Raw genomic sequence first — 14,910 nt, forward strand, 5'->3', positions numbered from 1 at the left:
TTTGTTTTCTATTACACTAAGTCTTGTTCTTTTTACTTCAAGCTCATCTGATTATCGTATACTGAGGCCGTTATCGCACATCTGGAAGCGGTGCGGCGCCTGTCTCTTTCCTCCGAGGCCACTACACCGGCGGCAGCGACATATTTCCTCGTGTGTGGGCCTGAAATAAGCAACACCGAAGGCTGCCTCTCATCCTTATCCACACTCTGAACCTCTAAACACACAAGTAAGCCTTCCATTGCCTGTTAAGTAGTGGAGAGGCGGACAAAGCAGGTTAAGGAAAGGGCCATCCCATCACAGGTTCAAGGGACTGGTACGGAGATGAGCACTGTGGCCTCGCGCTTATAAATAGATAGTACCATATGCTTACTTTACCTTTGCCAACTCTTGTGAAACGTCGCTCTGGTGTCGTTTGGTCAATTTGTTTCGGTATTTTTGATGAATTAGGTCTGGGTGGGCTTAGCAATGGGTCAGGTCTGGGTGGGCTTAGCAATGGGTCAGGTCTGGGTGGGCTTAGCAATGGGTCAGGTCTGGGTGGGCTTAGCAATGGGTCAGGTCTGGGTGGGCTTAGCAATGGGTCAGGTCTGGGTGGGCTTAGCAATGGGTCAGGTCTGTATAGGCGTATTCTCACCTGGTTTGGTCATACGCATGCCAACCGGTAACCAGCCTAGACTGGGCTGGGAAGGCTTGGCCCAAAAGTAACAGTCAGACACTCCATACAGGCGAGCAGGCAGCACTACTAACACAGTTGACATAGTGACTGGCTAAGTGGGATAATACTCACAAAAGCGTAGCCTCTGGTGGTGGCGGTCCAGCAGGTGTTGCGAGAAATACCTCCTCGCAGAAATAAGTCGCATATACATGTGGGGTGGTCCAGGGGCTGCGTCCCCCCTGGTTAGGAGGGCGGCCACAGATATCTCGTACCCCAATAAATTTGGTATCAATGGCTTCATAAAGACTTGAACTAGAACATGCGCAAATAAAAAGAGTAAAATATATATATAAAGAATACAAATTTGTTTAAAGTCTCCCTATAGAGTATTGTAGACAATAAATCCAAAGAACCAACTCTTCCCCACTCGCTAGCTTGAAATTTTGTGGGCCAACTTTTTTAGCCGAATATATGTTTCGAAGTGGAATTTTTTAGTAAGGATTCTTGTGGTATCCTCAAATTTCTCTTAGACCTATTAGTTCCCGAGTTACACCGAGAAAACTGTATTTTTTTCCTCTCCCTTCAGAGTAGGCTAACAAATAAAAATCGCTCAAAGCTCCTCATCTACACTCCTTAGAAAGGTTGCCATATGTTACCATTAAGAAACTTATCTCAACAAATGACGCTCCCAAATTTGACGCACTTTCACCGAAAACTTAAATTTTTAATCAATTTTTTTATCTTTTATGACGCGTCTCGCGTCATTGTGCGCCAGGACATCATTTGATGACGCGAAACGTGTCATCGTGCGCGAGAGGGTTAAGTGTGTGTTCCAATTAAAATGACATACCCTCAGCTTATCATAATATTAGAATTGAACAATAGAATTAAAAGTTATAAAAGAAAATAGAAAAGGTATTAGAAGGAGGAGAGTTCAGCACTCAGAAATAACTGTAGCCTAGACTTAAAAGTTGGAAGGCTGGGAGCATTAACCACATCAGAGAGCAAGGAATTCCAACTCCGAATCACCCGACATGAGAAGAATTGCCTATGAGCTTCCATTTCAGTGTGTTGCATCAGGATGTTGAATTGGTGGCCTCTAGTGCCTACTGGTGGGGACAATGTGAAAACATCAGAAGATTGAACAGAGAATAGACCATGGAATATTTTGTAGCAGTAGATCATGTCTTGTCTCAACATTCTACCTCTGACTGATAAAAGGTCAAGCCTGTCCAGTCTTTCAGTATACGAGAGATCATTTAGCCCATCAACCTGCTTAGTCCACCTACCACGTTGTACAGATTCCAAGTTCAGATCTCCCTGGTAACCCAAATTCCACACAGGGGAAACAAAATCCAGAATAGGTCTAACCTCAGAAATATACAAGGAAGACAGGAACCTAGCTGAGCGATAGACAGTGGACTTCAGCAGGTTGGTAGCAATGCCTCCAGCCTTTGTAACAATACTTCTGATATGTTGTGAAATTTCAATTTGTTGTCTACAATCACGCCAAGGTCTTTGTGTGTTGAACAGTGGTTGATTGGTATACCATCAAGTGTGTATAGAGGATGAAGATTGTCTCTCATCACATGTTGTTGTCTTGCAAAACAGAGGTGGACACACTTGTTAGAGGAGAATCTGAGCCCCCAGGAGAAGGCAGTGGTCTGACAACATATCAATACTACTTTGCATTTCTTGTGAAGCTTGATTAGAATTAGATAAAGGAGCTAAATGGAGGTATAGTTTAAGGCAGAGGTTCTCAAACTGGGTGCTGCAGACCGTACCCAGGGGTGCCACAAGATCATCATGAATTTTGAATCATTCTTCTTTTTCTTCTTTTTATGTTTCTTTTTCGACTGATGAGTTCTGTTTGGGCACGTACTGTACCGTATGTTAATTTTGGTTTGAGTATGGATAATAATTTTAATTCATTAATTAAAGTAATTTAAACAGGTACAATAGTGTATAAAGTTAATTCATGTGAGGAGGGGGGGAGGGGGTGAAAAATGGGTGCCACAAAAGGGTTTATATAAGTTCAGTGTGCCATCACTGAAAAAAGATTGAGAACCTCTGGTTTAAGATCATCCGCAAACATTTTGTATTCACATTGAAGTTGAGAACAAGTGTGACTTATAAAGCTGTGGGTTAGGTCTGCATAGGTTTATGGGAGAGCTAGACAGGCTGGTATTGCATCACCTTACAACCAAATGACAAACACTTTGAAAATGAGAAAAAGTGAGGAATGTGAAAATCTATAACACTTCTTTATTGTCCACTGAAGTGACATTACACAAGGAAAGAGTGCAGCAGTATCTGAAAACAGGGCCTAAATATAGAGCATTGTTCCAACGGTCATACAAAGTTAACTGGACCACAGACCTGCTGTTTGAAGAGCACATTGACAAAGAAGTGAAATAAGTTTTATACAAGTTTTGGAGAAATAAAAGAGAAAACAGCCGACAACAACCACCCAAGAATAGACAGGAGGAAGCTGCAAAGGGGAGGCTGTTACTGTTACAAAGGCTGTCCCCCTAACCCTCAAGTGAACAGAATTGGATGGTTTAATTACATAGAAAGTTTAGGTTACTGTTATGAGTAGGTTTTGTAAATGATGTTAGTTGTTATAAGCCAGAACCACAGGTGCCAATGCTCACCTGTATACTTTAAATTATTAGTCCTCTAAAGCACCTTTTCCCCACAGGATGAAGAGCTGGGAGGTGCGTGAAGCCTTCCTGGAGTACTTCCGTAAAGACCATGACCACACTTACCACCACAGCTCCTCTACCATACCCCACGATGACCCCACACTGCTGTTTACCAACGCAGGTATGAACCAGTTCAAGCCCATCTTTGTTGGGTCAGTGGAGCCCACCAGCCCCCTGGCAGGCCTGGTGCGGGCAGTCAACTCGCAGAAGTGCATCCGGGCAGGTGGGAAACACAACGACCTGGACGATGTTGGGAAGGACGTTTACCACCATACCTTCTTTGAGATGCTGGGCAACTGGTCATTTGGCGACTACTTCAAGAAGGAGGTGTGTGCCTGGGCCTGGGAGCTGCTAGTAGACCGCTTCCGCCTGTCAAAGGACCGGCTGTACGTCACCTACTTTGGCGGTGCCCCCGACCAGGGCCTGGAGCCAGACCTGGAGTGCCGGCAGATCTGGTTGGACCTGGGCCTTCCTTCAGAAAGGATTCTCCCAGGCAGCATGAAGGACAACTTCTGGGAGATGGGGGAGACCGGGCCGTGTGGGCCTTGCTCTGAGATCCATTATGACAGGATTGGTGGTCGCGATGCTGCCCATCTGGTGAACCAGGATGACCCAGATGTACTGGAGGTGTGGAACCTTGTGTTCATGCAGTTCAACCGTGAGGCAGACAGCTCCCTGCGCACCCTGCCCAAGAAGCACATTGACTGTGGTTTAGGCCTGGAGCGACTGGTGTCCATCCTGCAGAACAAGACTTCAAACTATGACACTGACCTCTTCACACCCATTTTTGATGCAATTCAGCAGGTGGCCGGATGTGAGTCCTACAAGGGCCGTGTGGGCGCCGCTGACACCAACGGCGTGGACATGGCCTACCGTGTGGTGGCCGATCACCTCCGTACTCTGACAGTGGCCCTGAGTGATGGTGGCATGCCTGACAACACTGGGCGAGGCTATGTGCTGCGGCGCATCCTGCGTCGTGCAGTGCGCTATGCCTCAGAGAAGCTGGGCATGCGTCCCGGTGCCCTGGGCAGTCTTGTGGGAGTGGTGGTTGAGCTACTGCACAAACCTTTCCCAGAGGTGGCCCGTGATCCCCAGGGGTTGCAGGATGTGATAGATGAGGAGGAGCGACAGTTCCTTCGGACACTGGAACGTGGCCAGCGGGTGTTGGGGCGAGCAGTGCAGCGCCTTGGGAGTGCTGGCGGTAAAGTGGTGCCAGGGGAGGTTGCCTGGCGCCTCTATGACACATATGGGTTCCCGCCAGACCTGACGCGCCTCATGGCTGAGGAGCGGGGTCTAGGAGTGGACGAAACCGAATTCGAGGAGTGCCGACGGGCTGCCCAGGAACGCTCTCGTGGTGGCCAGCAGGGGCAGGATGACTCCCGCCGCCTTGATGTGCACGCCATTGATGATCTGCGTGCCCGTGCCATTGCCTTCACGGACGACTCCCCCAAGTTTGCATACTCTGCTGGCTGCGCCCCCGACTCTGACTACTACTTTGAACCGTGCAAGGGCCGTGTGGTGGCCATCCGGTGCGAGGGCCACTTTGTGGAGGCTGCCTCCTCAGGTCAGCGCTGTGGAGTTATGCTGGATCGGACCAACTTCTATGCAGAAAGTGGTGGCCAAGAACACGACGAGGGCTTCATGACAAAGGTGGATGACCCTGAAACAGAGTTCAAGGTGGAGGACGTGGAAGCTCGCGGCGGTTATGTGTGCCACCTGGGCGTGGTGGAGGGCAGCCTCCGCGTGGGTGATGAAGTGACACTGTCCCTTGACACCCACCGCCGCCGACACCTCATGAACAACCACACAGGTACCCACATCCTTAACTATGCCCTGCGGCAGGTGCTGACAGCCGAAGCAGATCAGCGGGGCTCCCTTGTGGCCCCAGATCGCCTGCGGTTTGATTTCACGAGCAAAGGTGCGCTGACCTCAGCAGAAGTGCGCCGTGTGGAAGAGATGGCCCGGACCATGGTGGAGGAGAACAAGCCGGTGTTTGCCAAGACAGCGCCTCTGGCTGTGGCACGCTCTATCCAGGGCCTCCGAGCAGTGTTTGGGGAAGTATACCCTGACCCTGTGCGGGTGGTGGCTGTTGGCGTACCTGTGGAACAGCTAGAGGCTGACCCCCAGGGGCCTGCTGGAGCCTCTACCAGCGTGGAGTTTTGTGGTGGCACACACCTGGTGCAGGCAGGCCATGCCAGGGACCTTCTCATCGTGAGTGAGGAAGCCATTGCCAAGGGCATCCGGCGAGTAGTGGCCGTGACAGGCCCCGAGGCTGTACGTGCCCTCTCCCGCGCTGCACACCTGGAGGAGGAAATAAGCAGCCTCAAGGCCCATGTTGAGGCTGAGCGGCCGCCACTGCGTGAAGTGGTGCGGCAAGTGACTGCCCTCCTGGACCAGGTCAACACAGCCCAGATCCAGCACTGGAGGCGGGAGGAGCTGCGCCGCCAGCTGGAGCTCATCAAGAAGGCCGAAGCAGATGCTGACCGAGCTCGCAAGACAGCCATTTCCAAGCAGGCAGTGCAGGCCACCCGGGAACTGCTGGCTGCCAATCGTGATGTGGCCTACTTGGTGGTGGAGCTGCCTGCCTTCGCCCAGAACAAGGTGCTAAATGATGCCCTCAAGGAGGTGAAGGGTGGCCCACCTGCCCTCTTCCTCAGTGCTGACCCAGATGCCGGCAAGATCCTGGCTATGTCAGCTGTGTCTGCCAAGACTGCGGCCAGCGGCCTTCGCGCCAACGAGTGGGTTAAGCATCTAGAGCCACTGCTGGCAGGGCGTGGTGGTGGGAAGCCAGAGTCGGCACAGGTGAGTGGCACCAACGTAGCTGCATTGCCCGAGGCACTCAAGCTGGCCCACAGCTTTGCTCAGGAGAAGCTGGGCTGTGGCCCTGTCACCCTGGATCTTTCCTCTGCTATGTTGGACAAGGCTGTTGCCTCACCCCAGCCACAGAAACCTCAGGACTACGAGGCTGCCTTCCATCCCACCACCAGCACTCCTCTGTTGTACGGGAACCCCAGCAGCGTGCTGTCCTTGCCAGCGCTGATGGCAGCCCGCTTCTCTGGCACTAAGCTCAAGGTTGTAGACAACTTCCAGACAGGCATCACCAACACCAAGCCGCAGTACACCTCCTTGTTTGGGAGGCAGACGGTGCCTGGCCTGCTGCTGCCCAAGAGCTCATCCCTCACAGGCAGCCTGGCTGCTGCCTGGTACCTGGCCCCAGAGGCCATGCGGGGCCGGGACCCTGTGGGCCAGGCTCAGGTCCTGGCCTGGATGACCACTGCAGAGTCCCACCTCCTGCCTTTGGTAGGTGCTGCCCTGGAGCCCAAGAGTGGGGCACGGAAGAGCCTGGAGCAGGAGCTGCATCGCTTGGAGGCCTTCCTGCTGCACAACACCTACCTGGCGGGGGAGCGGCTCAGCCTGGCAGACCTGTGTATCTTCTCCGTCCTTGCACCAGCCGTCAAGGGTGGCCTGGTGCCATCAGGTCGTAACGGTCTGTCAGCCGTCATGCGCTGGTACAACACTGTTTTGCATCAGCCTCAGCTAGACGACTTGCCCACAGTTAAGGGGGCTGCCAGCCCCACCAAAAAGCACTGAGTGTTGTTTAGGTTAGATGAACACAGCTAGGCAATTGGTCACATGCCTTGTTAATTATTATTTGTCATTCTCCTTGTAGTTGTGCATCATTTGGGAAGCTTTCATTGTTATGGGAGGGTGGGGTGGTGCAGGGCCAGGCAGCAACCTTGCCCGTCCTCAACGGATTACCTCTTATGGTGTCTTTTCCAGGGAGGGGTAGACGTGTTGTTTTGTACCATTAATAAAGGGTGACAAACATGCTCTTTGTGTTCCCTCACCTTGAGAAGTCTGTAATTAAATCTTAAAGAAAATGATGCCTGACTCCATGAATCAAGACCAAGACTGACAGGGACTCCCAACCAAGACTAGACCAAACTGGTTGAGCAGTGGTCACTTCCATGCTGCATTGTGCATTGCCATCCACCTCCCTCTATCCCTTAGGTACTCAACATCACCTGGTAAGTGTATTCACCTTTTTTTTTGCTGTGCATCATGGTGTGTTGATGATACTGAATGTATAAACCTTTTTACCTGGCATATGCCACACCTGTTGTGCCTTTCTACCCAAACACCCACAGAAGCAGACTTTTCATCTCATTTTACCTTCACCTCTGCAGCAGGACCAGATGGAGCTGAAAGAGGCAGTGGTGGTCTAGAAGCAGGAATGAGGCTCGATAGCTTGTTGGGAGAACACAGGGAGCCACAGCTGCAGGTCATATTTTGCAAGTTTCTGGACAGCAGTAAGTGTAATGTCATGGCCAGGGTAGAATAGAAGTTTGGTGCTCTGAGATAGTTTGGATATGTGATGAGAATAGTTAAGGAGTTGTAAAGAGCTTATGAGAGCAAGACTGATAGAAATGGTACCAGGATAAGTTATTGATAAAATGTATTCATTGAGTGAACGAATATTAAGGGGCTGGCTTGCATCACGGTAACACTGCCTGTCCAATTTGACTTTACTGATGCCTCTCTTAAGGGAATTAGTCTAGGCAGTATCTTCATTGTTTGATAGTCTTGTTCTCCCGTATGGGTTGTACGGGTCAATGATATTGTAAGTTCATCTTGGACTTTTGGTGCCTCAGATGGCTTCCCTGTAGGCAACCCCAAGGTATGGCTGAGGGCCTTGGTGGATTGCCTACCAAGACTAACAAGTCCAACCTGCCCAGGTTTGTAAGAGTTGTCCCTTTCCTAGGTAGATTGCCTTTCATGGGTATGAGGGCTTGCATGTGTGGTTAATATTAATGCACAAGTTATTGATTGAAAAAGGATTATGAAATACACTTGACTTTCAACATATTTTTGCTCCTTGCAGGTAGGTACTGGAAGGTGAACATGTCAATAGGTTAGTGACAAGCATAGTGGACCACTTCCTCCTAACACCAAGGTAGGAAACTCAGATTTTGTAGATAATTACCTGCTGGTGTCATTTGTACTTTCAAGACTACATAATTATAAATTTTCTATTTTCAAGACTACACAATTATAAATTTTCTATTTTAACTTATTTTATCCTAAAGGAGTAGATAAATGCAAAATAAAAAAAAGCATTTCTTTATTCTTAATTCTATTAATATTTTTTACAAAAATACTTATTTGGCATACGATAAGGGGAAGGAAGCTACCATCCAAGCACGAGACCCAGCTTAACTCAATCCCACGACAGGCTCAAACCTTACAAAGTCTGGTAATTTATGCTTTTACTAATACCTATATCTCTTCAGACTAAACCTTTACATGAAGAGTCATCCTCCAACGTCAGTTCATCAATACACGTGACAAAGGCTGTCTCGCTGAATGTCAGCCCAGCTTGCATCACTGGCACCTCAGTGTGGCAGTGGCACTACAGTCTTCCAAACATGAAGTACAAATTGGAATGGTAATTGTCTTGTCATTACAATGTCTTACCATGCAGAACGAAAGGAGTGTCTCCATGTGAAGTGCATGCTATATCATGAAGTACTGTTCCTGCAATGTATTGCAATTCCTGGTAGGGTGCCTTTGCCAATATGTATGCACTATTCCAAATAGTTCTGAAAAAATTAGTTAGGTTCGATAACCTGCTGTCAAAATCTGGAGTGCTTTATCATTATCAGTCTTTATTATGATGCTTTATCTTCATCCTTTTACTCAGTTTTCCAGAGTGCCTTTCCTAACATGGCACCAATAGGAATGGTGCATGTAAATTGACAAACATCCTAACAAGAACTTTATGCATTCAAAAGTGAATGGGGAAAAAAGGAACTGGTACCTAACAAATTAACATCCTAGTGCAAATGGAGAGAGCCTGTACATAGGATATAATTAAACACCTCTAGTGCATGATATTTTGATGAGTGGCATGACAAGATGAAATGATGCACTTAACCTCATTCAGAATTCAAGTAGGGATAAGAGACTGACTCACCCAGTCTATTCACTGGGTTTATTCTCAGCTGTTATTAAAAGTTAGTCACTGTTGGACACCTGTACAGGGCAGCCAGTCTCCCACAGATCCTAGAAACTGGCCTTAATTGTACTTCCAGTCTCCGTACCTCACCTGTAATGACTGTCACGTAATATCCTCTCTGAACAGTTTGACTAATGGATTAGGAGTGAAGTTCAAATTGATTACTGAGAGTAGAATTCAAAACATTTATACCATTTTCTATTTCATACCAAATCTGATTAAATATTACACTGAAATTTCTTCCTTACATGAATTTATTAATTTTGAACCACCTGTAAAGATTTTTTTTATTAAAAAAAGTCACTTTTCAAGTTCACTAAAATTGTAAGACTATTGTATCCAGGAGTACTCTAACATGTAGCTGTATTTGTACAGAGCTTGAGAATTCCATGAAAACATCAGCAAGAGAAAAAATAATGTTTAAACGTATAAACTGGTGAACTACAGAAAAGAGGTAAATCATTGTGTAGAAAGGCCCATTTCTAAATTGTGGAGGAAACAGGCCAACTAGTTATAATGTTCAATCCTCAAATTTTTAAAGCAGTGGACTACAGCAGCAAGTTAGAAATAAAATACAAGTATTATAACTTGTCTCCAACCTGCTTGTTTGTCCAATTTTACATTAAAGATCATATGCTCTGCTAGGGTTAGAAAGAACTGACTCTCACTGAGAAGCTGATGTGAGCTGGGAATGAATTCTCAACCCCTCAGCATCACGTACACTGATACATCCGGCCCATATTATGTGATATCACAACTCCATGAAAAACTACCTGCATATTATTGGATAATTCCATATTTTTTTATCTTAACACCAATAGTATGAAAACCTCTAGTCCTGTGCAATCAAGCAAAAATTAACTAATGAAGGTTACCTGTGAAAAAAGTAATAAATTAAGGAATATCTACCCAAAAATCAAGCAGCTGAGAGACAGAGTACTAATATTAGCCAATAAACATATATGTCAGTCCACCACCTGAACTACAATAATGAACACTTTACTGAAATATTGACAGCTCATGGTCTCTAAGAACTGTGATAGAAAAAAAAAATGTTCTGAATGAGGAAGCACTACAGGTGTGATGTGATGAAGGAATGAGGGGCAGTGCTCACTAAACTGGGTCTCCACTCCAAACCTTTGAGGCCAGGCTGGGGTGCTGCTCCTTGGTGAGCCGGTGTGGCCAGGCAGCTGCAAGTTAAAAGAATGCTTCCAATAAGATGTTCAAGAGTGATCATGGTTGGATGGCAGCTCACTTCAATAAGCTCATACATTACTGGGCTATTACAGTAGTTTGATTACTTAGAGAAAAACTTCTGCTAACATTGCAGTGTATAACATATGAACTGATGGTCAACACCTTAATATTGACGTGATTTGCTGATAATTATATAAACACCCTACTTACAATTTTACCTCTGCCTTCCAAAACTGATAATGCAATGCACCAACAAGATCCCTTTCTCCTCACACCAAACTGTTACATCAAGGCTTCAAACAAATGATTTACAATATAAATCTCGATGCCAAATCTCCCCAAAAATCTTCATCAATACCTTCCTGTTGACCTGCAAATGCGATCACAGAGAACCAGTTTCCAGGACACCACCCAGGTAGCCCTAACCAATCTCTTACTCCATTGAAAAAGGCTTTACAAAATCAACCCACTCCACAAAACATCATTCCACAATTCTTTCCTAAACCCTCCTGCTGCACTTTTACAACTGTGCTACCAGAGGAACTGTTCACACCACTCAGGTATATTACCCCGATTGATCAAATGGCTGTATCTATTCAACGAACCTAGCTTGCCCACTAATAAGGCCATGACTATTTGCCATGCCCAGATTTCTGTGGTTACTGAGTCAAGCCCATCAAATAAAAAGGGCTATTTCCCAAGCCTGCCTCATCCAATAGATAAAAGCCATGGCCCAGCTTGCCTACTGTACTGCAAGGTGAATGGGAGAACAAGCTGGTTTGCTCAATAGTATAAGTTTTACTATTGGACAAACCAGACTTGGTCAACAGCCAAAGTCTTCTTACTACTGGATGAGCCAGGTTCAGGAAGACTCAGTGAAAAGCCGTAACCTCAATAGTGAACAAACCTGGCTTGTTGAATAGCTACGGCATAATCCAATTCCACTGAAAAATTTATAACAAAATAAACCCACTCCACAAAACATCTCCGGGGCACCTAAATCCTTTCCAGAACTTCCCTCGAGTAATCATACATAGCAATGCCACCACGGCAAATGTTCACTGTGGGTACAACACACTACCAAGGTAATGTTAATTAGTCTGTAACTCCAAGACAAGCCCAGGTTAGTGTTATGTGATGCTTACCAGGGATCGGCAGAGGCAGAGGCTGGCACGGTGTGGCTGGGGGCCCCCTGTCCCACCAGGGGATCAGGGGTGCACCCCGCCCACTTGCCGTGATGACCTTGAACCACCTGGAGGCGCCAGCTGTGGGGGGAAAAGAGAAAAGCGTAACACAAGTTTACCAGAAGGCCTAATATAGAGCAGTGTCTCATACAACAATGAACCTGTCACCTTAGCCTGCTCACCACCATACATTACTTAATCCTTCCCTTAATGCTACACACATCTTCAGTGCATCATCAATTACTATATTACACATCTTAAATGCTGGAAAAGTGAAGCCTACTAAAAATTAACAAAACATTTTGCCAGTGATTGCATAATGTACTCTCAATACATTCCGGGATAAGGAACAAAATTAACTTGGCACATGTTGCCCAGTCTTGAGTAACAATTTAGTGGGCCACATGTTCCATTCTAGTATCACAGATTAGGTAAAACCAATTTCCTCAGCACCACACACTACACACGTCTCCAATACATCATGATGCTCATTTGGTGTACAGAACATTAACATCATCATTCAAACACAATTCATCGCAATAATGTCACTTCACCATTGTTTTCCAACACAAACACAAGTACGTATCAATGTAATATTGTTTCGCTAGTCTTGTTTATGAGTTTACTGAGCATAGAATGCATATTTTTGCAAAATTTAACACTTGCAAATCCACTTTCCTTTATTTACAAAGTGGCCATAAGATTAATATTTCTATATCCCCAATTAACATACAATACAAAAATTCATGTACATAAATACACCTTGTCTCACTTTATGGTTTTACACAAAATGCTATAATCACTTTTCAGTCTTGCACCTGACGGTGAATTCATACTCAAGATGTGTGTGTGTGCGCGCGCGCGTGTATGTCTGTGAGCGTGCGCATACACACAAATTGACTTCATACTGAACACAGGCACTAGAGAGCCCTGGCAAGAAGAGCACATCAGGTGCTGTGCCGCAGCCTCTTGCCGGCCTTCTTTGCACATACTGAGCAGCACTCCAGTGTGGCCTCGTCCCCATCAAGGTGGAGACACACGCCCCTGGACACCCCTGCTCCCTTCTCCTCCTCCAGGGGTGTGGCGTCCCCAAGGGTGAGGCGTGCTGGACTCACCTTCTCCAGGATGTCTGAGAGGCGAGACTGGTTCCTGAGGACGCCTGACAGGTGGCCCACCTCCCGCTGCAGCCGCGTGTTGTCCTCCTTCAGCCGCCGGTTCTCCTCAGCCAGCCGGCAGCGCTCCTGGTCTGCCTCCTCAGCCCTCCGCTCCAGCTCTGCCATCTGTGCCTTCTTCAGCTCCCTGTTCCGCCGTGCATTGATAGCATTCTGTCGGCAGCGCTCCATCAGCGGGTCGTCCTGCGGCTCCAGCTCATAAGCCTTCCTCTTCATGCCGCTGCTGCAGCGCTGCCTTCCCTCGCCCTGCACACTACCAGCAAGGGATCGGAATGGGATGCCAGGAGTGGTGGTGGTGGTGGTGGTGGTGGTAGTGAGGGTGGTGGGCGGGGGTTCTGGGGTGTGGGGTGCCTGAAGCTGGGGCACCTTTGTGGACTGTGAGGCAGCAGCAGCAGCAGCAGCAGGGCCCAGCTTCCCCCCGGCCCGTAGCACCCGATGACGGGTGACTGTACGTGTGGGTGTAGGCTGGAGGGGTGAGGTCCTCGGTATCCTCACCAGGTAGCGGGAGGACTTCCCTGGGGTGACAGGAGCAACCATGCTACTAGTGCGCACCACCACCCGCACGGGGCTGGGGGGGGCCGGGGGCTGCGCGGACTCTAGGAGCGTGAAGGCGGCTGTCTCTTCCTGAGGGGGGCTGGGGACCGAGGGGGCGGCTGTCCGTTCTTCCGTGGGGCTGGGGGGCGAGGAGCGAGGGCGGGGGGCAGAGGCTGGGCTGGAGGCTGGGCTGGGTGGCTGGCCGGCTGGAAGGGAAACTGTCATGAGAGTTTCGGGCTGGGGAGCGGCCGGCGGCGGGGAGGCGGGCGCGTCCTGGTCCAGCAGGGGGAGGGGGAGGAGGGGGTCCCCGAAGAGGGCCTGGGGGAGCAGGCCGTCAGGGAGACAAAGGCTGGGCACGCAGCCCCCCTCCACGTCACCAAAACATGAGGAAAAGTCAAGCTGGAGCATCTTACCGTGGCCGAGGGTGCTCACCTCCTCCACCTCCGACAGCAGGTCAAGGAAGGGGCTGCCGGCCACCTCCATTTTGACGGCTTGGAGCCTTAACAGAACTGTCACTATTTGTCACCCTCTCCCCGCTCTGTCACCATCCCATGCAGCAGTAATGTGTCCCCTACAATGAGCTTCACTTACATGGGCCAACCAGCGAAGAAAGTGCGTGAGAGGCCGTACAAAAAGCACCAAAAAGACACAGCTCTCGCCGACGTAGATCAGCCTGGCCGGGGAGGAGCAAGGAATGGCCGCGGTGCGCAGGGTTGTCAGTAGGCCGGGCGCGGGGCGGGGAGGTAGCACAAACCCTTCACAAAAGACTATATAAAGGGATGGAGCCGGGATTTGACTTATTTATCATTACAAAAATGCTAATATATCATATGTTGAAAGAATCTACCACCAATGCATCCTTGAAAGAATAGATATGTCAGAAAGAGTAGCACTTTCTAGCTGTTTCTCATGATTCCAGTGCTAGAATTATATAAATTGAAAGACCTTATCCCCAATTTCCCCTAGAATTTGTGAAAACTAAGATATCATAGCCATTTCCATTATGTAGATATGTAGTGAATTGACTTTACATGTACGAGTATTTAATTAATCTTTAAAGTGATTGAGTTGGTAGTTGGCCACTTATGGCCATACAAATACCTACTGAAAGCTATTAGCCTTGAATTTTCCCCGAAGCTGAGAAAAAGTCGTACTTCATAACAATCAGCAATATGTAGCAGATTAGCGTCGAATATTCAGCGTCATGGTGGCCGCCTTGACAACCCTGAGTGGACGGCAGCGAAACGTTTCAAGGAGAGCGAGTACAAAGAGGGACCCCTCTATATAATTATTTTTTATATATACGGTTACTAGACGATGACTTCTCTGTTGCATATATTCATTGGCGTGATAAATCAATAATACAACAAGGAAGAAGGTCAATGTCTGTAAGCCGCTTCCCAGAGAGTCTATATACATAAAAATCCCCTTTCGATGCAACTACGCTACT

General features: G+C 47.9%; 2 protein-coding genes across 2 annotated transcripts; one reads left to right on the forward strand and one right to left on the reverse strand.

Moving 5' to 3' along the window:
• The first annotated feature begins 59 nt into the window (after positions 1–59).
• On the forward strand, positions 60–7,187 carry LOC127003386 (alanine--tRNA ligase, cytoplasmic-like). The gene is made up of 2 exons (XM_050869947.1): positions 60–226; positions 3,354–7,187. The coding sequence occupies exon 2, from the start codon at positions 3,355–3,357 to the stop codon at positions 6,946–6,948; it is 3,594 nt and encodes a 1,197-aa protein (XP_050725904.1). The 5' UTR covers positions 60–226; position 3,354; the 3' UTR covers positions 6,949–7,187.
• A 1,275-nt stretch (positions 7,188–8,462) lies between these two features.
• LOC127003387 (PH domain-containing protein DDB_G0287875-like) lies at positions 8,463–14,243 on the reverse strand. Its single transcript, XM_050869948.1, has 4 exons — positions 14,052–14,243; positions 12,870–13,666; positions 11,716–11,835; positions 8,463–10,563 (listed from the first exon to the last, which is right to left on the reverse strand). The coding sequence occupies exons 2-3, from the start codon at positions 13,461–13,463 to the stop codon at positions 11,779–11,781; spliced, it is 651 nt and encodes a 216-aa protein (XP_050725905.1). The 5' UTR covers positions 13,464–13,666; positions 14,052–14,243; the 3' UTR covers positions 8,463–10,563; positions 11,716–11,778.
• Positions 14,244–14,910: the final 667 nt, after the last annotated feature.

Source organism: Eriocheir sinensis, chromosome 25 (genome assembly GCF_024679095.1).
Source record: "Eriocheir sinensis breed Jianghai 21 chromosome 25, ASM2467909v1, whole genome shotgun sequence".
NCBI lineage: Eukaryota > Metazoa > Arthropoda > Malacostraca > Decapoda > Varunidae > Eriocheir > Eriocheir sinensis.

Excerpts from the sequence above, each read along its gene's own strand:
- LOC127003386 (XM_050869947.1), top strand. The coding sequence starts at position 3,355 with ATGAAGAGCTGGGAGGTGCGTGAAGCCTTCCTGGAGTACTTCCGTAAA.
- LOC127003387 (XM_050869948.1), bottom strand. The coding sequence starts at position 13,463 with ATGGTTGCTCCTGTCACCCCAGGGAAGTCCTCCCGCTACCTGGTGAGG. Across the intron at positions 11,836-12,869 it reads TCTCAGACATCCTGGAGAAG|CTGGCGCCTCCAGGTGGTTC; the intron begins GTGAGTCCAGCA and ends TTCCCCCCACAG.